Source organism: Miniopterus natalensis, chromosome 3, assembly GCF_054644295.1.
Source record: "Miniopterus natalensis isolate mMinNat1 chromosome 3, mMinNat1.hap1, whole genome shotgun sequence".
NCBI classification, from domain to species: Eukaryota; Metazoa; Chordata; class Mammalia; order Chiroptera; family Miniopteridae; genus Miniopterus; species Miniopterus natalensis.
The window spans coordinates 95,598,929-95,626,159 of NC_142083.1; the positions used below are offsets into that span (position 1 = coordinate 95,598,929).

The 27,231-nt window shown below is 52.9% G+C and overlaps 1 protein-coding gene across 1 annotated transcript in view; it reads left to right on the forward strand.

The window, feature by feature from the left end:
* Positions 1-27,231, forward strand: part of LOC107539670 (interleukin-4 receptor subunit alpha-like) — a 36,891-nt gene that overhangs the window by 3,595 nt on the left and 6,065 nt on the right. The window contains 5 exon segments of the mRNA XM_087815762.1: positions 16,130-16,220; positions 17,721-17,847; positions 20,353-20,504; positions 21,596-21,747; positions 24,350-24,506. Of these exon segments, the coding sequence (XP_087671888.1) occupies positions 16,151-16,220; positions 17,721-17,847; positions 20,353-20,504; positions 21,596-21,747; positions 24,350-24,506 (658 nt within the window). The 5' untranslated portion in view covers positions 16,130-16,150.

The window sequence follows — 27,231 nt, forward strand, 5'->3', positions numbered from 1 at the left end:
TATATAAGTGAGGTCATGTTGTACTTGCCTTTCTCTGACTGGCTTATTCAATTAGCATAATACTTTCTAGTTCCCTCTGTGCTGTGCCAAAGGCTTAAAGGTCCTTCCTCTTTACAGCTGTATTCGTTAAATAAGGAAATGAACCCCACTGGATGAGTTTAGTCTACCCATTTTGTAGGTGAGGAAACAGAATCCGCGATGTGCGGGGTGGCCTTGCCTAAGGTCCCATGTCTAGGACTGAAGTCTAGGAATTCTAATCTACTTTCCATCCCAGCCTGTGTTCCTTCCCACTGTCACAGTTTGCGGGGGTGGCCAAGAGGGACATCTTTCCCAGCATTTCTCGTGGCTGGCACTGTGGAGACATGCCTGGTCACATATTGCCAGACTTCCCTTGGCTAGTCTAGCAGAGAGGCCGACAACTTGCGTGGTGTTGCATGGACTTGCCCTTGCAAGAGTGTGGATGGGAGAACCCAGCGGTGGCTGGAGGGTCCTGCAGGAGCCAGTATTCACGTTGCTTGTTATGTGACTTCCAGCAAGTCGTTCTGCTCCTCTGAGCTGGAGGCACAAAGAAAGGCACAGGCTTGAAGACAGGGGCCCCACATTCAGATATGAGCTTGCTGCTGCCTATCTGTGACCTGGAGGCAGCTGCTTAACCTCTCTGAGCCTCCGTTTGCTTGTCAGTAAAGTGGCTATGGGGGGTATTAATGAGATAATTTTTATAGGCACCTTGCCCATGGCTCAGTGATTGCCGTTTCTGTCCCCATTTAGGACAGAGTCACTTCTCCATATCCAACACCTGGCTTCCTCCCTCATTTCTTCTTCAAATATTTATTGAGCACTTACCTGTGCCAGGTGCTGCTGACAGAGCCCTGGACAAAGTCCCTGCCTCCTGGGGTTTAAATTCTGGTTGAGAAGACAGGCCATACACAAACAGATATATACACACAGATTTACATCTCTTACCTATACTTCCAAAAACCACGGGCTTGGAAAACTGGCAGTTTTTTCACAACTCAGTTGGGCGCACGACCTGACGTGAGCTAAGCACAAGGCCCTTTAAGGCCTTTATTTCTCCTCCCGTGAGCGCGTCTGTCCTGCAGAGAGGTCCGTGTGATGGGCTGCTCTGGACACATGGGGTGGGGGGCTTCCGCCCGCTGGTATTTTGTATACAGGGTGACCTTGTATAACTGAGATTCTGGATTCTGAAACATGCCTGGCCCCCGGATTTCATGCAAGAGAACCTGGACCTGCGATGTCCTGCTAGGTAGTGACAGGGCTGGGAGGACAAGTGGAGCGGGGTGAGGGCGGTGGCAGGGGCCTCTCTGAGGAGGGACATTAGAAAGACAGGGGCACAGGCCTGGAAGGACGGCCAGGTGGAGGGGACGACAGTAGAGAAGGCCCTGTCCTTCTGCCCACCCGCTTCCACCACCTGCCCTGCGTGCGTGGCTCTGTCTCGCTGCGTGTCTGTGCCTTTCCCAGAAGCGCTGATGCCTGAGGTTTAGGTTTGGCTTCGAGGGACCCATTCTCACTCTGGGGACCCATTCTCACCCTGGGCCTCCTCGCCTCCAGGTTGCTTAAGAAATCCAGGGTCTTGGCTGAAGCAGGCCTGGGTGCTGTGACTTGCTGGGGAAGATCAGCAGTGGGGCTGGCATCTGAGTCCCCTTCTTCCCCCTCCCGGGAAAGAGGAAGGATGTGGGCCTGGTGGGGGCTGGAGGGCTTGGCCCTCAAGGGTTTGGTGGAGCAGGTTTCCTGAGGGGAGGTTTGTAGTTCTGAACAGAGGACTTCGTGAGGAACTAAGCAGCCTCCAGCCCCCAGAGCAGCTTACAACTTAAAAGCAAAGTGTATTGAACTCCAGCAATGGGCTCACGGCTCACATTCACTCAGCAAATGTGCCAGGGGTTGGGGACACAGCAGGCAAGTGAGGGCCCTTGTGGAGCTGACAGTCTAGTGAGGGAGGTGACTCCGAGGAGGCGAATTTTGGGCTAAGATCTGAAATAAAAAGACATGTGGATATCCGGGAAAAGAGTGTTCTGGCAGAAAAAAGCAAGTGCAAAGGCCCTGAGGCTGGAACAGGCTTGGTGCGTTCGACCCACAACAAGGAAGCTGATATGGTTTGATGGAATTGAGCCAGGCGGAGAGGGGCAGGCGCATGGTCAGGGAGGTAAACAGGAGCCAGCCACCTGCGTTCTCATTCGCCTTGCAGGATAACCCTACAGAGCAGGAACTGCTCTTCAGATTTCACTGATGAGGGGCAGGCACAGAATGGCCTGGCAACTTGTCCAGGGTCACAGCCGGAAGGTGGCAGAACAGGGCTGTGAACCTGCAGATCCAGAGTCCCTGGGCTTCACTACTGTGCTTAAACACATAATGGAAACGGGGCTCCAACGCTGAAGGCCCCCACTACCCCCATCATCCCCGGCGTGCCTGACCTCTCTGAATCAGCCCAGCAACCCTGTGGGAGTGGTCAGGCCAGGACTGCATTATAGACGATCAGTCATTGTGTGAATCATTTTACAGATCGTTTTCCCAATGAGCATCTTCTGCAGGGTCAGGCGGTGAGGACACACCAAAGCAGAGGGGGTGCGGGGTGGGGTGGATAGGATGAGTGGAGGCCCAACTCCACATCAGGCACTGCGCCCAGTAGATGACGGGGTGCCTCCTCATTTCCCTGAGGAGGAAACTGAGGCTTAAGGTGGAGACTTACCTGGTGACACAACTTGGAAGGGGCAGAGCCTGGATTCAAACCCAGGGCTGCTGGCCAGGAAGTCCTCGATTTGCACTTACCTGCTGTTCTGATCCATCCTTATGAGCAGTAGAGTAAGAGACTTGAACTTCTTGGTCAGAGATAAGGGAGCACAGTCACTGAGAACATTTTGGAGAATGGAGGAATGCCAGAGGTTTTCCTGGAGCAGCTGGGAAGTGTTCTGCCTTCTCAGGAGAGGACATTAACTTCTCTGGAGAGGAGAGACACCAGATCTCCTGCTGGCAGCCCTCCAAGCCCACAGGCTACAGCCTCCTGACAGTCTTGCCTGCAATGATGGAGCATAAGCCTTCCAGCAATTTCCACAGCTGGACAGCTCTGACTGGGAGAAGATCTTCCCTGAGATTGAGCCAAATGAGCTTTCCAGGAGCATTCACTTTCTGGCTCTGATTCTGCCCCTTGGAGGTAGTAACCTTCGCTCTCCAACAGTTACCCAGTATTTCTTTTTCAGACTACACAGCCAGTCATTCTTCTTGACTCAGGGAATTGTAAAGAGTTCAATCTGGCTTTGGACATGATCCAGTTAGTCAGAGTCCATATAAAACCCATTACTTCCCACAAAACCTGTTTAGTCAGAGAGAAGGGAGACTATTACTTCCTTGGATCTGGAGCCCATACCTCTGTTGATATAACCTGTAATCATACTTTGTAGTAGCCACATCCCACTTGGGGCTCCTATTAGGCTCGTTAGTTAAAACCTCCAGGTCTCTCTTCTTCATAAGCTGCTGTCAGTCAAAGTTTCTTCCATTCAGAGATTACTTGTTTGAGACTAACAATTGTTTTCAGCCTTTCTTGTTTTCAAATAAATGTACTTCAGGCTAAATAGCTATATTATTTTTCTCTGAGTACTGCTTTGGCTTTATTCCACAGGTCTTGTTACACAATGCCATTCACTGCTAACTTAGTTTATAATTTCCCTTTTGTCTGCACGTGTATGTGCTTTTTTAAAGTTTTAGGTGGAAGGAAGGTTTTTGAAAGTTTTTTTAATTGTTGATTTCTAAATTTATTGCATTGTTGTCAATATCTGTGGCTTTTATGATACCAGTAATGGAGAACTTATCAAGATCTTGTTTGTAGGATTTTCTGGTAAAATTTTCTCTGTCTTTCTCTTGTATTTGAAAGGATATGTTCTGTTGGGTTTGTAAAGTTCTAGAAATACGTGTATTAGCTAAAGCTTGCTAAGCTAGCATTGATACTGTATGTTTTTGCCTACCTGATTTATCTAGGACTGTGATAGAGGAGCTATTCATTTCTCCTTGGCTTCTCCATTTTTAAATTTCTTTTTAAAGCTATGTTATTAGGTGCATGTAAATAGAATACTCCTGTGTATGAATAGAAGAAGGGGTCATGATTTTTATACCTTCTTGGTGAATTGCGCCTTTTATCAGTATAAAACAGCCACCTTTCTTTTAATACGTCAATACCTTCAATTATGTTTTATTTAGTATTAATAATATACCTGTTGTCTTTATTTGCACTTTTCTTGACTAATTTTCTGATTCTTTATTTTCTTTTCTTCAACTCTAAAGTTGTAGGACTTTTCTGTGACTTCAGTCTGGTGGCCAGATGAGTTTTAAAAACAAACAAACTTGCGTTCCAGTCTCAGTCTCAGCTCTGCAACCCACTTGCTCAGTAATCTTGGGCAAGTTATTTTCCTGTTTGGGCCTCAGTGTCCTGCCCCCACCTCCAAGGACACTATCCCGACTTCTAACCCCAATATCTGTTTGTCTCCTTTTGAACTTTATATGAATGGAATCAGCTTGTCCCCGTGAGACCTGTGTTGCCACGGCAGCCATCATTTACTCAGGGTCTCAGAGGGTTTACTTGGTGCTTAGAGATGAGCTTTCGCCCCCTGGTCCATCAGCACTGTCCGAGGCCCCTTCCACCCAGCCACGGTCTCTTTGCCTCCCTGCGACCACCCCATGAGCAAATGGTTCTGCCCCCACTTCACAGATGAGGAGACTGAGGCTCTGAGAGGACCCCAGCTTGTCACAGTGTCACAGACAGTCAAGGTGGGGCCTGCACACTCAGGCCCAGAATTATGCTCCGAGTCATAGATGCCCTGGAGTCCCTGCCGACGTGAGTGGCCCCACACATCTGTGCGTCCTGACTGCCAGGAGTGATCTGGGGTGAGACAACAGGAAGAACATGGGGGGAGCGCCTCCCCCTCCCACCCCCGCAGCCGGTCTGCAGACAGAAAATGAACGGGGAGCTCTTATCTGTGCCTATGTGTTACTGGCTTTGGATTTGCTTGGGGACAAAGTCCTGGTCACTGTGGAGACACGTTCCCTGGTGAGGCCTGGGGCAGAGGGGATGGAGGCCAAGTTCTAGCTCTGTCACTTCCTGCATCATCACCTTGGAACTATTTCTGAACCCCCCTGAGCCTTGGTTTCCCCCTCTGTGAGGGGGGGCGTTTGGCTGCATCTTTCACAGGGGGCTGGCGGGAGGAGCACACAGAGAGGTGGATCAGGACCATGTTTACAGTGCTTCCTCTGTGCCAGGCACTGTGCCGTGGACTCCAGAGCCAGGTCTAGGATCAAATCCCAGCCACACCACTACCAGCTGTGCGTCCTCAGGCAGGTTTCTGAGCCTTCCTGGGCTCCGGTTTCCCCGTGTCTACAATGGGAATTAGAATCACAGCCAGCACCTACCATGGTTTTTGGGTTGGGGAGGGTGGAACCCATGGTTTCTAATAGTATGAGGGACTGGGGACACACAGGGGCAATTGTGGTGACTTCTGCGGACCTCAAGAAGGAGGCCCACTAGGAGCCAGACTGTCGATGATAACAAAACCGCAATCTAATCAGGGCCCTGAGGACTGACATCATGTGTCTTCTCTTCAGGGAAATGAGTAATAATGGTGGTAATGCCCCAATTACTGCTCCCCGGGGGGGTCAGCTCTCCTGGGTGGCGCATTGTGCCTGCGTTAGGGTATTAAGGGGACTGCAAGCGGGAAGTGGTCAGTGCTTATCCACAGTGAGAGGTGAAAAATGCCAGCTGACCGGGCGCCCTGCACACGGCCAGCAGGAGTTTGTTCATTCATTCTTCCATTCAGCAAGTATCTGTGGACCTGCTCTGCCCTGGGCACTGGCCTGGGCTCTGGGGCTACAGCAGGGAAGGTGGTGCCCACAGGCTCTGGCCCTGTGGGAGCTGGGGCTCCGGTGGGCACTTGGACAGTGGACGGGAAGTGTGCCTGTGTGATATGCTGTAGGGAGCGAGTGCTGTGCAGAGAAATGAAGCAGGAGAAGGGCCTGTAGAGCGATGGAGGTCGGCTGCTGGCTCAGCCTCCTCCCTGGGCCTCCGGTGCCTTCTGCAGATGGCTGTGGTTTCCAGAATCCTAGATGGAGTCACTAGTGCCTTCCCAGGGGCCCCACTGGACGCTTGGACTCAATGTGTCCGCAGCCAACATAAATGTACACGTTGCCATAAAGTGGCCATTGTTTCAAGATGCCAGCCTGTCCCCGAGACGGTGACTCCCTCCAGGGTGTCTGCACTGCCATGTCCCATGACTGAGGTCACAGTCTCCACCCCTCTCCTGTCCCTCTCGAAGTTGTGTCTCACCGCACAACCCCGTGGTCTTCAGCCACAGCTGGTGACCCTCAAATCTGTCTCCAGCCCGAGCCTTCCTCCTGAGTCCAGGCCACTAGGACATCTGACCCCCTGGATGGCTCCTGGGGCCCACCGTCCGCAGGAAGTCACCGTGTCTGGAGTGCGTGGTCTCCCCCAGCAAGCCTGCTCCCTTCCCAGCACCACTGTGCGCCCAAGGCCACCTCCTCCCTCCCAGCTGCCCACCACCGGCCACCACCAAGCTCTGCCATGTCCACTCCCAGACGGGGCTGGAGTCCGCGCTCCTCTCCATCTCCGGCAGCAGGCTGTCCTCTCTCCCTGCATCATCTGCACACACGGGCCGAGTGGCATTTCTGCAGAGCAGCGCCTCCTGCTGAATATCCTTCAGCGATGCCCCTGGGCCTGCGGATGGAGTCGTAATTGCTTACCATGCCTGGGGGACAGGCCGACCCCTCTGCCCTCATCCCGGCCTCTCCTACCCATCGCTGCAGCCAAGGGCCCGTCTTGTGTGGTGGGGACTGGGCTGTGCCCTCCCTCCTCCTCGCCCTTCCCTCACTCTTGTCCCTCCCCTCCATTCCCTCCTCTCTCAGGGTCCTTCAGAATCTGTAAAATGGGTTTAATAATTGTACTCACCTCCCGGGGGGCACCTTAAAGCCCCGGGAACAGTACCTGGCCCTAAGGAAGCGCTCGTTACGGGCGACAGCAAGGGTACAGCGAGGCCCACGTGGTCGCTACTGAGCGCCTGCTGCGTGCGGGGCGCTGGGCTCCGGGTTCAGGTTCTGTGGGCGAGACCGTCCCCTGCCCTCCGAGCCCACGGTGCCTCTGTGGGACATTTTCCCTCCCTCTCCCCAGCCCGGCCCCCTCCCCTGGAGAATTCTTGTTCTCCCTCCCCCGGGGCCTGCCCTGGAGGAGCAGCGCGACCCTCACCCACAGCTGCCTCCTGCCTGCCTCCGGTGGCGCCGCCCGGTCCCCACTGCCCTCTGCGGGTGTGTTTCTCCCACGCTCCTCCCACGGTCCCCTCCGTCGGGTCAGTGGCCACTCCTCAGGGCTCTGGCCTCACTGATCCTCTTTTCCTCTCACTCTCCCCCCCCCGATTCCGCTCTGTCAGCGAATCCTGTTGGCTTTACCTTCAGCTGGATCTAGACTCCAGCCCCTTCCCACCAGCCCTTCCCTGCAGCCCTGTGCCAGCCGCCACCTGCTGCCTGGGCCAGTCCAGTGGCCTCCGCACTTGTCCCTGCTTCCGCCCTTGACCCCACCAGCCTTCCACACCACACAGCCAGAGGGATGGTTTGAAAGTCTCATGAAGTCACGTTTCTCCTGAAACCTTCCAGTAACTTCTCACTCAAATATTTGTAAAGGAAAGAAGGAAGAAAGGAATGAATGAATGAATGAATGAATGAATGAGTGGCCTGGTTCACATCTGTAGCACCTGGCACACAGTTGGTGCTCAGGAAACACCTGCAACGAGAATAACAAGGCCAGCCCTGGCCGGCTGGGCGCAGTGGTCAGAGCGTCGGCCCTTGGACTGAAGGGTCCCAGGTTCGATTCCAGCCAAGGGCATGTACTGGGGTTGAAGGCTCGATCCCTGGCCCCAGTCGGGGCACGTGCGGAGGCAACCAACCAATTGATGTGTCTCTCTCACATCGATGTTTCTCTCTCTCTCTCTCTCCCTTCCACTCTCTCTGAAAAGCAATGGAGAAAATATCCTCCATTGGAGAAAAAAAAAAAAAAAAAAAAAAAAAAAAAAAAGAATACACAAGGACATGGCCAGTGGGGGAGGACCTGGAGCACACAGTAGGTACGTGGAAGCCTGGTGGGCTGAGGTTACTGATTCTTGCTCCTGGTGGCAGCAGAACCAATATGCCACCAGCCCTCCAGTCACTCGCTGGGCTGGAGGTGGGGCAGGCAGGCGGAGCCCAGGCCATTTTGGGGCCCTGGCCTGGCCTGCGTCGATGTCCTGGGTGGGGCTGTTGACGTGGCTGCTGGTTCTGGGAACCCCAGCTAGACAGCAGTTCCAGTAAGGCTGCTGCCTCAGAGAGAAGTATGTCCCTGGCGCTCTGCCATAGCGGCCCAGCTGTCCCCGAGGCCAGAGGAAGCTGCAGGCTGGCCTAAGATTGTGGGGTTTTAGGGATCAGTGGCTCCCAAGAGAGGCCACCGCATCCCCTGCTGTGTCGCTGGCTTCCTCTCCACATGCCTCTTGTCATGGGACTGACTGTATCCTGTCTGCTGATCCAGCCCCTTCAAGCTGGTTTGCAGTCAAGAGCGAGAAGAGCAAGAGGCCTGTCTGCCCTCTGGGCTCGGGAGGAGCCGCCTCAGTCACTCCGGCTGCCGCTGGCTTCTGACATTTCAAGACTTGCCACTCACCTCCCCCCAAATAAAAAGAGTGAGTTAAATGTATTTCTCTGCCAGAGGAGTGTTTTCGCCTCTGGCACTTCTGCCGTCTTCCTGGCTCAGGCTGTCACTGACTGCTGCTTCTTAACTCTGTGACCTTGGCTTCGTTACTTGCCCTCTCTAGGCCTCAATTTTTCTCTTTGGACAATGATAACCGCATCCCAGGGCTGCAGGGGCTGCATTTCAAAGGCAACAAAACAGGGATTAGGCACATGGATTCTGGAGTGAGACTGCCTGGGTTCAAGGCCCTAGTTCTGTGACCATAAGCAAGTGCTCTAACCTCTGTGCCTCAGTCTCCTCATCTGTAAAATGGGGAATTTAATGGCACCGACCTCATAGAGTTGTTGTGAGAACCAAATTGATTAATACATTGTAAGCACTGAGAACAATGCAAGGCACATAATAAGCACTATACATGCATTGCAGTTATTATGGACGAGAGCTTGGTACATACCCGTGTTTAAAATCAGATGGCTGAATATGTTACGGTTGATTGTTTGCCAACCATTCATTTAATAGCTGTTTATTGAGCACTTACTTTGTACGTGTCCGGCACTGTTGAGGCACTGGGGACAAAGCAATGCCCACGGCAGACGTGACGCTCAGCCCTCATGGGACATGCATCCTCATATACACACGCAGACAAAGAGATCATTAAATGTCACGGGTCATCTTTTCTGGTCCCCACTCCATGAACTAGTTGCAGAGTGAGTGGGGCTATTTCTCCTTCGCCTGTTTTTCTCTCTTGATTTGTAAGATCTCCTTATATATTAAGGCCATATATTGAGGCCAGTCTTACTCCAGAATCTCCGTCATGTAGATTACTACCTTTTTCTAGTCTCTCTGTTTCTTTCTCTCTCTCTCTCTCTCTCTCTCTTTCTTTCTTCCTCTTTCTTTTCTTTCTTTCTGGCATGTTTTGACCTGGGGAAGTTGAAAAAATTTTTGCGTCAGATCTCTGTATCTTTGCCATCTATATCCTGAAATAAAATAAGCATTCACACCTGTAACCTCAGTGATGTGATTAGAGATGCTGATAAGTATGTGACAGAAACAAACAGGGTGCCGTGTGGAAGGCTGCACGGGACAAAAGGGCTGGGAGTGTGTCAGGCTGCTCAGAGGCCGGTGGGACTGAAGACTTGTGGGGGAGGGAGGGGGCAGGAGGGACAGGAGGTGGGTGGCAGGGGGCTTGAGGTTTTTTATTTTCTTAAACTTTTAAGATAATCGTAGACTCCCATGCAATGTGAGAAATAATATAGATTATTATATTAATATAATATAAATTATATTAATAATATAGTAATACTATACATGTTTCCCCCAGGGTAACATCTTACAAAACTATGGTACATGGTCACAACCAGGATATTGAGATCGATGCCACCCGATGAGCTTGCTCAGATCCCCTTGCTTTCCTGCACTTGTTCGCGTGTGTGCAGGGCTTTAGTTTGTGCAGTTTTAGCACACGCATAGCTCTGTGTGTCCACCACCGAAGGCAAGATACAGAAGGTTTGGGTAATCACAGGGATCCCTCCCTGTGTTGCCTTTTATAGCCACATGGGCCTCCCTTTCCGCCCACCCCCACTTAATCCCGGCACTAATCTGTTCTCCATTTCCATGTGCTGTCATTTCAAGAATGTTACATAAATGGAATCTCGCACTGCGCCCTTTTGGATTGGCTGTTTTCACTGCTGGCTGTGGACTGTGTTCTATGTCAGGGACGCTCCTCTTGGATGGGCCATGACCCCGTGGGGATCTGTGGCCTCTGGGTGAAGACACCCTTCAGGAGCCAGAAGTGTGAGAAGGCAGTTCATGCCTGGTTTCTGATTAAAAATGACTACCTGCAGCATGGGGAAGAGCCGGGGTGACTCATGTCTGCAGCAACTGCTGACTGCCCCCGCGGTCCCCCATCCTGTTATCTTCTCAGCCCCACTCTGGGCCGAGAAAAATCTTGCCACGACTCTGTTCAAAGACCCTCAAAATCTGCTCATTGCCTAGAGGAGGGGGCCTGTGACCTGGAGTCCTCACTTGGGACCCCTGAAATGGAATGCAAACTTAAATGTTTGGCCTTTTCTAGAAAGAGGCTTTGGAGTTTACATCAGATGTTCAGAATGGTCCGTGGTCTCCAGGACATTAAGGACTCTGGCTGGCATACAGAGGTAGAGGTTGAGAGCTGAACCTCTGGAGCTTGAGCTCATATCCCAGGACTGTCACAGCTGTGCAACCTCCAGCAAGTCACTAGCACCTTTCTGTGCCTTGGTTTCCTCATCTGAAAGTGGGAGAAGTAATAGTACCTGCTTTATGGAGCTGTTTTAAGTATATGATTAAAATGTGTAGAAGGAAATTGGCATGTAGTAAATATTATATGTTAAGTGAATGATGAGGTTGCAGGATGTAGGGGGCAGAGCTTTTTAGGCACAGACCTTCGACCCTCTGGGACTCGGGGCCCTCTCTGTGCCAGCTGTCATCCTCTCAACAAGCTTCAAACCAGCAGCATTTCTTCCAAAGGGAAGCACAGATGTGGTTGGGCACTATCACCTCCTTTGTGCTGGATCTCGAATCTCTGCTAATACGGCTTTAGTTGGCTTTTTTGTTTGTTCATTTAAGTTGCTGCTTTACCTCTGGCTCATGGGGGTTTGTAGACAATACAGATCTTTGGCCTTTTCTGCTGCTCAGTTAGGCTTTCTGGTTCTACGCTCAGGCTACCAATGTTTGAATCTTTCTGGCTTATTTCATTCATCTTGTTGGGTTCAGCCTGTGGTCCTGGGAGAAGTTGAAGGCGTTGATACATTGGAGTGTACCTTGGGCTCAGAAGCCAACTGACCTGGGTTCTGGCTTTAGCTCTGCCCTCTCATTAGCTGTGGGACCTGATGGGCAAGTTATTGGACCTCTCTGGCCTCAGTTCCCTTGAGTGGAAAGTGGGAATAAGAACCCATTTTGCAGCGTCTTGGGGAGATTTGATAAGGAAATGCTTCTACTGCCCTTAGCAAAGTGTCGAGCACAATGTGACAGTTGACAAGCAGGATTTTATTTATACAGGTCCTTGGCTCAACATAAGGAAGCTGTTTCCGATAGTCAGGCTCTGCTCAACCATGACCTGGGGATGAGCACCCCGTTTATGGAAGAGTGCAAGCAGACACTGGACAGCAGCATGTTGGAGATGGGATATTTGCAGGGCACCCCTGTCCAGGTTGGCAGTTGAGCCAGGCAGGCAACCGCTGAGACCCCTCCCAACTCCAGCAGGTCAGGAATCCATGGCTGAGGGTATGAACTTGAAATTGTTTCCTCTTGCCACATGCTTGACCGGGATGGCTTGGTAATTATTCTTTTTAATTCCTTATTTACCTCTGTCCTTCGTTCCCTGCGATGTTCAGGGAGGCCTTTCCGCTCACTGCACCTGTGCCATGGTTTCCCTGAACTGCAGCACCCACATCCTGTGAAGCCAACTGGTGTGTGGCTGTGTATGTGTATGTGTGTGCGCGTGCACTTGTCAGATCAAAGATGACACCCGGACTGCCCTCAGTGTGCTGCGATTGTCCACCCTGTTGGAGGACTTGACCACTGTAGCCTTTCTGCTGTGTGACCTTGGACAGGCCTCTTGGCCTCTTTGTTTCCCTTTATTCAAAATTGGGGCTAAAGTGACTCCTTTGCCATCTCTGCCACAGGATGCTGTGGCATCTGTGAACTTTCAAGAGGGAAAGTTACCGGGGCTTTGCAGAGGAAACCAGCGTCACAGACCCACCACCTCACTCCCACCACTGCTTCCTCATCTGCACCGTGACTCTGCGAGGAAGGCAGGCTGGGGCTTTGTGGGGTACCCAGTCTCCCCCTAGGGAGAGCTTTCCAGCCCCATGCGGAGACTGTTGGGACACCATGTCTGTCCAAAATGACTTAATTCGACAGATCTTTGCTGAGCACATGCTATGTGTCAACCCCGATGTAGGTACTGCAGGTTGGCAGTGAACAAGGCAGCTGCTGGCCCTTGGGATGGGGCAGCAGGCCCTTGAAAGAACAGCGCTCTCTCCCACACGCTCTTTGCCCTTTGCCCCGTGGGTACAGGCCAGCTCCTTTGTAGGATGCCCTCAGTTTAGGTCTGTCTGATGCTTCTGCAGGATTTGTGAATTTGGGGCAGGAACACCAGAGAAGCAATGTCCTGTTCCTCTAGGGACATAGTTTAAAAAAAGCTCATGACCTTGACCTGTCCCATTCTTGGCAATGTTAACTTTGATCACTTGGTTAAGGTGGTGTCTTCCAGGTTTCTGTATATACTTTTTTTTTTTTTTTAATATATCTTTATTGATTTCAGAGAAAGGAAGGGAGAGGGAGAGAGGTAGAAACATCAATGATGAGAGAGTCATTGATCGGCTGCCTCCTGCACGCCCCCGACTGGGGATCAAGCTTGCAACCCAGGCATGTGCCCTGGCCGGGAATGGAACCCGGATCTCCTGGATCCTAGGTCGATGCTCAACCGCTGAGCCACGCCCAGCCGGGCTCTGTATATAAATTTACATACAATTATATAAAGTATATAAAGTTATAATGTCAATTATTTTGACTCATTAATTAGTAAATAATTAATACGAGGTTGGTGGGGAGATGGAGGCTGCCATGGTGACAAGAGCTGTCCCCTTCTCCTCCATTTACAATCTGTCACTGCAGACTCCCTAGGGTTACAGTTGGTTTATATAATGTTTACTGCGATGCTTCAGTTGTGCCCATTTGGGCCAGTGGGCACCCATTCGAGCTGATGCCTGTCTTTTTAACGTGTCCCCAGCATTCTTGGAGCACTTCCTTACTTCTTGGCACAGCAGGAATCCCGCCCTGCTCCTGGACTCGGCCGTTTCTCTAAAGGGCCCTGGTTCCTTTCGCAGCAGAATAGTATTTAGGAGCCAAGACCTGGGCGCTGGGACTGCCCGGCGATCAGACGCACTGCCGGGTCCTGGGCTGACAGAGGCCACTGTGGAGGCCACTAGCAAAATGGAAATAGGGTCAGCGGGTTCGGTGCGTCATGCACCAGTGTGACTTCCTGCTTTTGATGGCCGTGTGTCGCTGTGCAGGAGGATGTCCTCGCTTCCCTGAAATCTGCACTGGGGCATTGAGGGTAATTTATTTCTGTGAATAGATAAGAAAGGGAGGCTGGGAGCGGGGGAATAGGAATGAAAGGACGGCGGGAGGCAAGGCGTGGAGGTGGGCGTGAGTGGGGTGCGTTAGAAGAGCAGCAGGAAGTGAGGGCCAGCGGGTGACAGGCGCACTGTGCACAGCTGCTGGGGGGGGGGGGGGCGGCTGGGCAGAGCCTTCCGGCGGGATGAAGCCCCTGGAGAGCTTCCAGCAGGGTGCTGGGGCTCCTGCTGTGGCCTTTGGCCCTCCCTGTGCTCCAGACACTGAGCAGCGTGCCAGGCCCTCACCCCGCTTCCCCCCCGCAGGGCACCCGAGAGCTTCATCTTGGTGGCAGTCGGCGAGACCGAGTCACTGTCTGAACAGCATGTGGCTACTAAGTGGCAGGAGGAGGCCTGGCAGCTGCCTTTCGGAATAGACCCCAAGCTAGAGACCCAAGCGGGCACGGGGGTGGGCACTGTCAGCACCGCCGGGGGATATGCCCCAGAACATTGCTCCGTAGAGGGCATTTGGCATTAGGTACCAGGGTGTTGGGGGCGTGCACACTCCGTGACCCGATGGGATTCTTAATGATAACCACTGGCGACCCTACTCAGCCGTTTCTGTGTCCACGTCACCGTTTGAGGCCTCCACGTGTTAGCTCATCCAGTCCTCACAGCACCGCAGCGCAATGGAAACCGAGGCACGGAGGGGTGGAGCCGCTAGCTCAGGCTCATAAGGAGCACATGACAGAGCAGGTGTTTACACTGAAGGGAACAGTCAGAGAAAGGTGCGTGATGGCTCTCCAGGGACAGGCACGGGCACCACACTGTGTGTAACAAAGTAACTCGAGAGTGAACGGGCCAAGCCCAGTGCTGTGCGCAGCGCACCCCGCTGATCTGAGGCTTCAGATCGAAAGTCTGTGGTGTGGAGCGATGTAGTGATACAGTAAGTTTAAAACGTAAGTTTTCGTGTGTAGAAGGTGCTGCTGCTTTGGTAAATAAAATTCACATTTATCTCCCTATATTCATCGCAACAGTCTGAAAGGATAGAGACTAATATGTGAGTGGGGTTATTGCTGGGCTTTGTGACTTGGGGGATTTGAATTGTGTTTTCTCTTTGGGCGTCTGTACCTTCTAATTTTTATTCCCCGGTTATGTCTTGTGGATGCCGTTAATACAATGAGGGTGGTCCATGATTTCACTGATATAAACTACAAAACAGCAGGCATCCTCTGTGGGGTTAGAGGTAAGGCTGCGGGGGTAATAGCAGGGGAACAATACTAACACTGTGACGAACAAGCACAAAGCCTCAGCACATATAAGGGCCACTTAGTTAACTCACTTATGCAGGTGCCAGTCATCTGGGCTTGGCTGACCTTTGGGCTCACTAGTGCATCTGAGGTCAGCTCAGGTCAGCTGCCAGCCCTGCCTGTATGTGAGCTCACTCACAGGACGGGGCCAGCTGCCTGTTGCCTAATTCAGAAGGAAACTGCTGCGACTTGCCTGTCACAATCCTCCAACAGGCTAGGCCAGGCACGTCCTCAAGGCAATGGTCATGCCGAAGCAGGCCTCTGCATGCCTCACTTTGGCTAATATTCTACTGGCCAAAGTTAGTTATATGGTGAGCCCAGCGTCCAAATGCAGGGAGAACGCTCTGCCCAGAGTGGTGGGGGTGGGGGCGCACTGCAAGGTTACATGGACACAGGAGTGAAAACTGGGGCCATCATTGTGGTCAGTCTAACACAGTCAACAGCATTATTTTTAGTGGCTGCCTAATACTTCATTGCATGGGTATATCATCATTTATTTAACCAGCTCTGTAAGGTTGAACAGTCATGTTAACATTTTCAAACTATATTTCAAGGAAGTATAAATCCTTCCGGAGTTTTGACCTATACACACACACAAATGAAGGTTGGGTATAGGAATAGATTTCGTAAGTGTTGGGTTAAAGGAAGAAAAATAAATTTTCTTACTGCAGGACTTCTCAGTACCTTTATATGCAAATGTGCATTATGAACTCCAAAAGTCTGAGGGACACTCAAACTCAGCAGGCCATGGGACTTTTTTTAAGAAGCATCTCTTGGGACAGGTGTTGTGTGACTCACTCCGGGCTTTGTGCATCTGGGTTGGGTTTCATGATTATAAACAGATCTCTGATGAACATGGAGGGAGGGCTCATTGTTGACAGAGATGCAAATGGCCAGGGTTGGGGGACAGTTGTGTCTGAAGTAAGGTGAGTTCTGAGGGCTGCACTTGGGATGATGGGGATGGTGGGGACCATGAGTCAGCACTAACCTGGCCCACTTTCTCTCAGCAGGTGCCTTAGGATCTCTCAATGGGGTGGCTTGGCTCTGGGCTCACATTCCCTGTGAGCTGCCTGATCCTGGTGTGGGCAGCAGGCTCTGGTAAGTTACCACCTCCCATTCATTCATTCATTCATTCATTCATTCATTCAGTAAATGCATATTCACTGTATGTGCCGGGCTCAGTCAGTAAAGAAAAACAAAGATCCCTGGCCTTGAAGAGATTACATGGTAGTGGGAGGAGACTGCCAATGACAGATTGTCCTAGTTATAAGTAAATTCTAAGGATTATTAGAAGATGATGGGAGAAGACATTATAGAATAAAGCAGGGAAGACTGGGAAAGCTGGGTGGAGTGGAGGGTTGCAATTTAAAATATGTGCTCAAGGAAGTTCTCATTGAGTGACAGGCAATCAAGCAAAGACTTGAAGGAAGGGGGAGCCATGCAGGTATCTGAGGGAGGAGGAGCTCAGTGGAGGCCTGAGCTGAGAGCCTGCCTGGAGTGTTAGAGGAACCAAAGGAGGCTGGTGCCAGGGGACAGGGTGACCAGGTCAGGAAGGACCTCGCAGGGTTTGAGCAGAGCAGCGACATGACCTGTTACATTAAAAGGGATCCCTTTGTCTTTAAGCACAAGGGTGGAGGCCAGGGTGCAGTAAGCCAGGTGGTTTGGCCCAGCAGAGGGGACTGACTCCTGAATCCTTCTGAGAGGGAGATTTGAAAACAGATTGGATTGAGGGGAGAGAGGTGTCAGGGATGACCCTGAGATTCTGGCCTGAGCAACCAGGAAGGACGCAGTTGCCATTTCTGAGGTGCAGAGGAATATGGGTTCTGAGGAGCCGATGAAGAGAGTTTGAGATATTAATCGATACCTATGACTCTCCTTGCCATGGTAAGTCCTCTATCCAGGGAACAAGTGCAAGTGGAGGGCAGCTATGATGGGGCCAGTGCTGGCCACTGGAGCAAGAAGACGCCTGCTGGTCAGGTGCTGGATGGCCTAGAGCTGGGTGATGGCTCTCAGGTGATTGGCAAACCCAGTTGATATCCTGGTGGGTTCAAATCCAGCTGTGCCACTGGCTGGCTGGGAGAAGAACCCCAACCTTTCATCTTGCCCTTTGAAATTGGCTGAACCCAACAAGAAGCCAGAGGACAAGGGCTCCTGTGTGACGAGACTCCGGGGGTCAGCCTCCTGAGCTCAGAGATGGGTGGAGAATAGATGGGGTGGGAGCGGGCACAGGGATAGCAGCCTCCCGCACACCCCTGCCGGGCAGGTGCCTGTTGGCAGGTAGCGCTCCTCAGACTGTCACGGACTTGTCCTTTAATTTGGCCAAGGACAGGTAGGTGAGGTGAGCTGCATGACATAAAGGTGCATTTGGGGTATCCCCTCAATGGGCCCTGCACCCCAGGGTGCTTCTTCAGCTTTAGGAGTCATCTCAGTGTCAGCTGGGAGGCCCTGTGAAGACTGGCACGCGACGGGTCCTGGGACTGCGGTTTCCTTGTTTTGTGATGGGCCCCTTGGTCCTGTTCGGGGGGGTTTCGCCCTTTCCTGGTGGCGCGTGTCCCTCTTGCTGTTGGGCTCCGCCGCTCAGCGCCCCTGTCTCCTCAGGGAGTGTTCGGCCCACCTGCTTCTCCGACTACCTGAGCACCTCCACCTGTGAGTGGGAGATGGGCAGTGCCGCCAACTGCAGCGCCGAGCTCCGCCTCACCTACCAGCTGGACTTTCCGGACTCCGAGTAAGCCCGGGTGCAGCGGGGAGGCCGGGAAGCTGGCCCTGGGAGCTGGCCCGGGCCCGGGGTGCCCTGGAGTGCCGGGTGCTAAATGCAGTTCACGGTGCTCACTGGGCACAGGGTTAGAGCTGGGGCACCGGGGCACAGTTTGTGTGATACGATGGGTATGTCGCAATGCTCTGAGCACAGTGTCACCCAGGCGAGTGGCATGTGGGTGTGGGTGGAACCAGCGGTTCTCGAGCAGTTGGTCTCAGGACTCTAGCATGCTTAAAAATTAGTGAGCACCAGAAGCTTTTGTCTAGGTAGCCTGTAGCTATCGATATTTACCCTATTAGGAATTTTTTTAAAAAAATCCTCACCTGAGGATATTTTTTAGAGAGTGGAAGGGAGAGAAAAAGAGAGAGAGAGAAACATCGATGTGAGAGAGACACATCAATTGGTTGCCCACAAGCGCCCCAACCGGGGCCTGGGATCGAGCCTGCAACCGAGGTACATGCCCTTGGCTGGAATCGAACCTGGACCCTTCAGTCCATGGGCTGAGACTCTAACCATTCAGCCAAACCAGCCTAGGGCCCTATTAGGAATCAAACCAGAAAATTTAAATCACAACAGCACACGAGCCATCAGAACAATGACATCACTCACCATGCGGCCTCTAGAAAACTCCATCGTCTGCGTGTGAAAGAGAGTAAAGCAGCAGTTCTGTTACAGGCACCTCTCACGACACCAGAGAGGTGTTACTGGACACCCCGAGTCAGTGGGAGAGGGCTGTCCCCAACCTCGATTCTTGTCTTTTCACATAAATGAATTTATCCAAGAGACCTTGATTGCACTGTGATGAAGCCAATTTTATTAAAGCAATTAGAGCAAGCACTTTTATTAAAGAAGCAAGGCAAGCAAACCTACACGTCTGGCTTATGAAGCGCAGCCGGGCTCTCAGCTCATCTGAAGAGCGAGTTGTTTGGGGGTCCGAGGCCTTATATACCTTCCTGTCTATAGGTTTCAAAATTCCTCTGCTGAATATTTTGGTACAGATTAATTCTCAAGGTCCCTTTTTACTTTGTTGAAGCCTTCCCAGAAGTCATGAGAATTTTATCTTGCCAAACCTCGAGACTGCTGGCTTCTCTGTTTAGGGAGTAAAACTGCCCTTTTTTCCTTTCCCCTCCCAGCTCCTTTCCTGCATTCTGTCATTAGGGAGGCTTTTAACCATTTGCTCTCAAGTGTCCTTGGCTGGGGAAAATAATGGCTTATTATTTACAAGCTGACTGCAGATTGCCCACACTGTTCGGCCTTGTTTTAACTTTCCTGTCTCAGTTCTCTATTCCACTTGCCCTGGAATTTTCCTAGCTCCTTACTGACCTGTGACAGTTTGACCTGTGGATTCCCAGACCACACGCAGAGACCTGCAGACATGGCTGTTGTTTGGGGCACAGTGTTAGTGTGGAGTTCAGCATGGAACGTGGGGTGCATGTTCCCTGTGGTTCACTGGGACAATCCGTGTACACGGGGTGCCATTACAGGGGTGCCCAGGACACGATCAGGTACTCGAGGCACGAAGAGTCAGGCCCTCTGGCACAGCAGAAGGGAGGCACATCCACAGATGTGCTAAGGCATTCCGCCATGTGCTAAGGTGCACGCGCTGGGCTTCTGCATGTGGTGCATGGGCCGCGATCAGAGATGGAAAACGCCCAGGAGCCACAGGGGGCCCACCACCTGTTTTGTAAATAAAGTGCTTTTGGCACACAGCCCGGCCCATCCATCTACATGTCGTCTACGGCTGCTTTTGTGCTTGCCCAGCGGAGTTAAGTAGTAGGGACGAGATGGTATGGCTCTCAAAGGCCTGAATACTTACTGTCCGGCCCTTTTCGGAAAAGGTTTGCCGCCCCCGGCCCAGCCCACGAGACTCAGGCTGGCTGTCTGGGAGGCATGTTAGGATCTCGTGTGGTGTGCCGGGCAGTCCTGTGCATGGAGAGGCTGTGCTCCGGAGGTGTGCTAGCACACACATGCTGTTACAGAGCCTTCAGTGCCATGGTCTTCACTTTTAAAAAAAAAAAAAATATCTTTATTGATTTCAGAGAGAGGAAAGGAGAGGGAGAGAGAGAGATAGAAACATCAACGACGAGAGAGTCATTGATCAAGCCCGCAACCCGGGCATGTGCCCTGACCGGGAATTGAACCCCGATAGCCTGGATCCTAGGTCGACGCTCAACCGCTGAGCCACGCCCGGCCGGGCCATGGTCTTCACTTTCACTGGCCTTTAGGGATGAGCTGAGTCCTGGGACCAAGGCCACGGCCAGTGGTGTGTCAGAGTCCATGTGGGTGTGGTGAGGGGCTGTGGTCAGCAGGGAAGGCAGTCCTAGTCCACTGTCCCCACCACACCCATGGCCACTCTGATCTGGTCCTTGAGGCAGGGACCAGACGGGGAACTGGAAGAGCATGTAGTTCCTTGAGGCATATACAGGGGGACACCTGTGTGCTCACGACCAGCCTAATGCAGCACTGTTTCTACAGAAACCGCACGTGTGTGCCTGAGAACAAGGGGAGTGCAGTGTGCCTGTGCCACATGCTGATGGATGACATAGCCAGTGGGGACACCTACCAGCTGGACCTTTGGGCTGGGCAGCAGCGGTTGTGGAGTGGCACCTTCAGGCCCAGCGAGCATGGTGAGTGAGGCGGGGTGGGGCGGGCTTGGGCCCTGCGGTGGGGGAAGCAGGCTCTGTTTGAGGGAGGAGGGGCCCAAGCAGCCTCTTACCTTCCCTTAAACTCGATGGGGTTCTTGCCCTCATCTGGGCCTCAGTCCTCCCATCTTTGAAATGGGTTGGGTTCAGCAGCACACCAGGCCTCTTCAGCTCAAACACTTTAGCTCCCTGAATGTCAGTGCCCTGATGGGGTGTTGAGCAGACTTGTGTGATGGAAGACCTGCTTGATGCAGGTCAGAAACCAAACTGGGAACCATCCTCTACCCTCCATCAACTGCTCAGCTGCTGCTGCTTCACTCTGGACTGTGGAAGGCTGACCTTATCCTGCTCCCCAGAGTCCCTGTAGGCATTCTCCAGGAGCTTGCTGGGTGTAGTAACAGGAGTCTAGAACACCATTTATTGCTGTGTGACCTTGGGCAAGTCACATTACCTCTCTGAGCCTCAGCTTTCAGAAGAGAGTTCTTATCCTCATTTTACAAACTGTAGTACAGAGAAGGCAAGTAACCTGCCTAAGGTCACACAGCTCCTGAGCAGGAGAGGTAGTCTCTGGCAGGCCTCACAGAGCTCACAGCCTCCACCAGTCTGCAGTTCCTAAGGGCCTGCTCATCCTACTGGTGGTCTGGGGTTATTTAAATTGACCCATGAATTAAAATAATTCTCACATGTGATGTAATGCATATTACATACTTGCGATCTCACTGACGTGATTGCTTAAAAAGAGACTAAGTTTTTAAACACATGAATCAAAATAAAGGAAAATATGTAGCAAATAATAAAGCGCACAGCTGTGGCCAAAGTGCGAAGGACGCAGGTGCCAATGCCGAGGTTTGGCTGCTTTGGCGAACACATTTTGCATTCGCTGGAGATAGGAAGTTAATAACCACTATGGTGCCAAGTAGGAGTGTAGCAATGTTAGAATGAGCGTTATGATTGTAATTCTCTGTTATGACTGAATCTACATGGTACCTTACAAATGTACACGGTGGTGGTGGTGGTGAGTAAGAACCTCAATGGCCCGGGGTGACAAGTCCTCACCAGGCCCTGCTTCTCTGCAGTGAAACCCAGGGCCCCCAGAAACCTCACGATTGACAACAGCGCCTCGGGCCAGTGGCAGCTGACCTGGAGCATCCCGTACTCTCATGAGAGCTTCCTGCACCTCGAGCTCTCCTATATGGTCAACATTTCCAATGACAACGACCCCACAGAGGTGAGTGGGCGCTGTGGGGGTTCTGGCCCCAGGCTCACAGCAGCCCCAGGGACCTAGAGGGGCTTCTGTCCCTCCACCCCTCACCCGAAGCCCAGTGTGCAGATCTGTGGCCCTGCTCCTCCCTGTAAAGGAGGCTCTGGGCCATGGCTGTGTGTCCCACAGCCGGGAGGGACACTGAGATTTCAGGAACACGTTTAAATGACTGAGGCCCACCAGGAGACCTTCACTCAGTGTCGTCTCCCTGCCGACCCTGAATGGTCAAGGAAGGCGACTCAGCTGAGCGGAGCTGACGGGCTCACTCTCCCTTCGTTGTAACAGAGAGGAGGCTGCGGGCTCGGAGCCCTCCCCCAGGAGCAGGTTCAGCCAGAACTGAGTGCCGTCGCTGGTCTCACTGCGATTACTTTTGTGTGGCACTCGTGGTGTCCGATGCTTGCTTTTGGGGCCCCGCCGAGGCAGTGGCTCCTTTCTAAATGGGCGCAGGCACCTCCCAGCGGCGCTGAGCCACCTGTCAGGCAGTTACTAGCGATGGGCACAGCAATGGGGGGGCCCCGCAGTTTTAGTTGCAGGTAGGGGTGGAAGTCACTTCCCGCCACCATGTTTGCCCCTCGACATTCCCACTGGAGGGCCACCTGCACACCGCAGGCCCGGTGTCCCCCAGAACTGGGCTCCAGTACCTGCCCTGCAGCTTGCCCTCGGCGTGTTCTCGAGCATGCCACTCAGCCTCCTTGTGTGACGGGGGGATAACAAGAGTAGCACCCCATCGGCTATTGAGAGCACGAAGTGGGTGACCCAGATAAGCTCCCATGCCCGGCACAGAGAGCTACAGCACCCTTCACTTCTCCCAAGTGCCACGGGCCTTGGAAATCCCCATCCCCTCGCCCTCCCACGCCCTGGCCTGCACCTCCCACCACCCTCCCTCCGCTGGGGAGCTCTGGCTTCCCCCCGGTTACCAGCAACCTGCTGAAGTTTTGCTTCCCTGTTTTTCAGCCTCCCCTCAGCTCACTTCACACAAGGCATTTCCCCCAACACGCTTCCAGCCTCCAGCAGAAGCAGAGCTGCCAGTAGCTGGGAAGGGGCTGCAGGGGCCAGAGGAGCAGGGAGAGCTGCAAAGGGGGGGCCCCGCAGGGAGAGGAGTTCCAGGCAGAAGGCTTGAGCCACTCACTTGCTGGCAGAATTGATCTTGAACACAGATCTTCTTTCATGTTATTTTTTTAAGGTTTTTTAAAAAGTAATTTTTACATGAAGCCAAAAATTCAAATGGTAGAAAGGACCTAGAATGGAGATGTGTTTCTCTTCCAACGCCAACCTCGGCCTCCAGCGCCTCTTCCCAGAGGTCGACCACTGCTCTGTCTCTTGCCAGCAGGGCAGGGAGGCCGGTTGGAGCAGGCAGAGGGCCTGGAGGTGTGGGTGTCCTTCCAGAGTTTACGTCTGTGCCAGCAAATGTGGATGTCCATTTATCACCTTGTCAGTCTCCCATTCCTGCGTAATAATGTCACCTCAGACACAGCTGCTTTCAAGAGCACACGTTTATTGCCCCCCAGTTTCTGGGGGTCAGGAGTCTGGGCACGGCCTTGCTGGCCCTCAGCTGCAAATGATGAGTTGGCCGGGGCTGTGGTCTCACCTGAGGCTCGACTAGGGAAAGCTCACTGCCAGGCTCCTGTGATGTTGGCAGCATTTCGTTTCCTGTGGGCTGTTGGACTGAGAGCCGCAGGTCCTCGCCTGCCCTCAGCAGGAGGCCACCCTCCACTCCTTCCCTTGTGGCCTTCTCCAAGCCAGCGAGGGGGAGAGAGAGGGTGTCCTTGCCGGTTGGAACGACGATCTCACATAATGTAATCACGCGCGTGGTCCTGCACACCCACCACCTTTGCATGTTCTGTCCGTGAGAAATAAGTCACAGGTCCTGCCCACACTCGAGAAGAGTGTGTCGCAGAAGGGGAACTACAGGGTGGGGTTCTTGGGAGCCCTCTCAGAGTCAGTTTGCCGTTGTTTTTTGTAACACCACCGGCAGCAGGCAACACATACCAATCGCCATGTTACCTTTTCCACTTAACAGCAGATCCTAGACGTCTCTTCCCAGTGGAGTCTGGGCTGAGCGGGGCTGCGATGCGAGGCCAGTGGGTTTGGGCTCGACTGTGAGGCCCTAGAGAGCCCGTGAAGGAGAGAGGGGCGCGTGGCTCTCTGTGCCAGGCCCCGTCCTGAGCGCTTGGCTGCGTGAGCCCGTTTAGTCCTCACAGCAGCCCTGGGAGGCGGGCAGAAGAAGACATTGAGATCACTTCCCTAAGGTCACTCAGCCCAAAAGTGACAGTAGGGACCCTTACCCTCAGAGGAAGAAACTAAAGCTCAGGAAGGTTAATCGCCTTGCCCCAGTCACGTCATATCGCTGGTCAGTGGGGTGGGGTAAGGGCCCATTTCCTGACCCGTCTCACGCCAGCCTGGTCACAGTTATGGAAGTCGCAAACAATGCCTGAGTTGGAGGAAGAGCCAGACATCCAGACGGGTGGCTCTTAACCACTGTGGGGTCAGCTAAGGGCAGCAGCCAGAGTGGGACTGGCACTCCTCTCGCCCCAGCTGGCGCAGTGACGTCTTTCCTCCCCTCCACCAGTTCGTAGTCTACAATGTGACCTACTTGGAGCCCATCCTCCGCTTCTCAGCCACCACCCTAAAGCCTGGGGCTTTCTACAGCGCACGGGTGAAGGCCTGGGCTCAGGGGTACGACAGCCTGTGGAGTGAGTGGAGCCCCAGCGTCAAGTGGTTTAACTGTGAGTATCTGTGGCGAGCCCCCAGCAGTTAGAATCTGTCCTCCCCGCTGTCACTCTGTGGCCAGACACTCGCCCTGGCGCGGCGTCTGGGTTTGCACAGGGCGGGAGGCCTCTCCTGCGGGCAGCAGTGGAGACTGGCGGGCTGGCAGGCTGGGCGGCCGTAGCGGGTGAGCCCGTGAGGTCTGTGCCTTAACACTGTGGAAACGTGGCGCTCGTGTACCAGTCCAACGTGAACGGGCCTGCGGGTGGTTTTCCTCCCAGGGGCTCCATCACTCTCTAGGACAAAGATGATCAACCTTTTGTGTCACGGACCCTTAGGTAGTCTGGTGAAGCCTGAGGACCCCATTCCGAATAATGTTTTTTTCTTTAATATCTTTATTGTTGAAAGTATTACAGACGTCCCCCTTTCCCCCCATTGCCCCCCTTCTACCCCGCCCCCACTCCCCGCCCCAGGCCTTCATCACACTATTGTCTGTGTCCGTGGGTTATGCCAAATAATGTTTTTAAAGGGATAAAATAAAATGCTAGGTGTCGGGAGCTAGTGAAAATAAAGATGCCGCTTCTTTCTGATCCAGTGCCAACCTCTGAATTCTGTCTGCAACCTTGTTAGAGGTCTGTGGACCCCAAGTTAATAATCTCTAAGGGCCCTGCCATTGTCTGCATCCAGCCAGCAGAAGGGAAATGAGAGCAGGGAGACCATACCTACTTCTTTTTTTTAAATCCTCACCTGTGGATATTTTTTCCATTGCTTTTCAGAGAGAGTGGAAGGGAAAGAGAGAGAGAGAAACGTCGGTGTGAGAGAGACACATCGATTGGTTGCCTCTTGCACGTGCCCTGACTGGGCCTGGGGATCGAGCCTGCGACCGAGGCACGTGCCCTTAGCTGGCGTCAAACCTGGGACCCTTCAGTCCATGGGCCAGTGCTCTAACCACTGAGCCCAAGTGGCTAAGGCCACACCTGCTTCTTAAAAGCCTTAGGCTGGCCCAGCTGGTGCGGCTCAGTTGGTTGAGCACTGTCCAGTGCGTTGGGAGGTCGCTGGTTCAATTCTGAGCCTGGGCATATCCCCTGGTTGCCGGCTCAATCCCCAGTGGGGGGTGTGCAGGAGGCGGCCAATCGATCGATGCTTCTCTCTCATCGATGTTTCTGTCTCTCCCTTCCTCTCTCTCTGAAATCAATTAAACATATATATATTTTAAAAAAGCCTTAGCCTGGAAGGGACACACATCACTCCCTCTCAGGTTCTATTAGTGAAAGTGGCCACAGGGCCACACATGACTGCAAGAGATCCTGGGAAATGCCGTCCCTCACTTGTAGCTGCATCCCCCTAAACAACTCTTTGCAACTTTATCATATGGCTTTTGGAATAAAGACGTTGAATTATCGCACATAAAATAAAGTCTTACAAGCGGACCTCCCCAGTTCATACAGCGGCTCAACGATGCCACCCCGGCGTCTTGCCTTCTTTTTCTCGGCCATCCTTACTTAGCAGTGTTTTATCTTTAGACTTGTCACCTCGTGGCCCCAAGTTGGCTGCTGCACAGCCCGCAGACCCCAAGGACCACAGGGGATGAAAGGCTGCCCCAAGGGAATGTACCTCGCTCATCTCTCTCTTTTGCCAGGAAGCAAAAAAGCTTTTCAGAAGCTTCCCTAGCAGACTCCCCTTGCATCTCGTTGGCTGGGACTGTCCCATGGCTTCTCCCAATGCAGTGGAGGCGGGAAACTCAAATGACTGGAAAGGGGACTTGGACCATCGTGATTGGCCCAACCCTCAGGGTGGGCACATTGCTACCTGGCAAAGAAGAGAGGGAGATAGGAGAGGGGTGGCTGCGTCGGGCACACAGTGGGCAGGAGGGGGGCTGTTCACATTCACCGAGAGAAGGGTTCTTCAAAGTGCTGGCACAGTGTGCTTGGCAGGTGCTCCCACCCCACCCCACCCCACCCGTCTCCCACCTGGGCTGCGAGCTCCGTGGGTAGTGTCTGTCCTGTGTCTCTGTCTCCAGTGCCCAGAGCAGGGCCGGGCGCACAGTCAGTCCTTGGGAAAGTTTTGTTGAATTGATTTGACTCTACCGTTGACCTGGGAAGGGAAGGGAAAGGAAGAGAAACGGCTTGTATGGGACATATACGATGTGCTGGAAACACATTCATTATTTCCACAAGTATTTATTGAGCTCCTACTATGTGCCTGGCCCTGTACTAGACACTGGGGAATCAGCAGTGAACAAAACAGACAAAAATCCCTGCTCTTGTGGAACTGGCATTGGGGGTGGGGTGCGGGGACGTGTGTCTGCGGGAGACAGAAAATAGACCAGTAAACAAAAAAGGAAATCGGGTAGCTCTAGATCCAGATGGTAGTAAGTCTGGAAGACAGTAAAGCAGGGTGGGGGATGGAGTGATGAGAGGGGAGCAGCAGCTGGTGCGGGGGAGGGGAACGAGAGGGAGGCAGCTGGGCGCAGGTGGTAACAGCAGGTGCTCAGGGGCGCGCAGGACTGTTTTGAGGGCGGGAGACAGAAAGTCGTGTGATCCTCACAACTCCCTGTGGCCGCATGGCCACATGTTACTGCTGGAGATCAGTACGGTTGTTAACCCCATTGTAAGGGTGAGGAAACCGAGGCACAGAGTGTGAGGGATATGTCCTGGGTCACCAATGAGGATACGATGGAATCAGGCTTTGAACTCAGGTAGCCCAGGTCCAGAGTCACTGGCCCTGACCTCTGTGCTTCAGGAA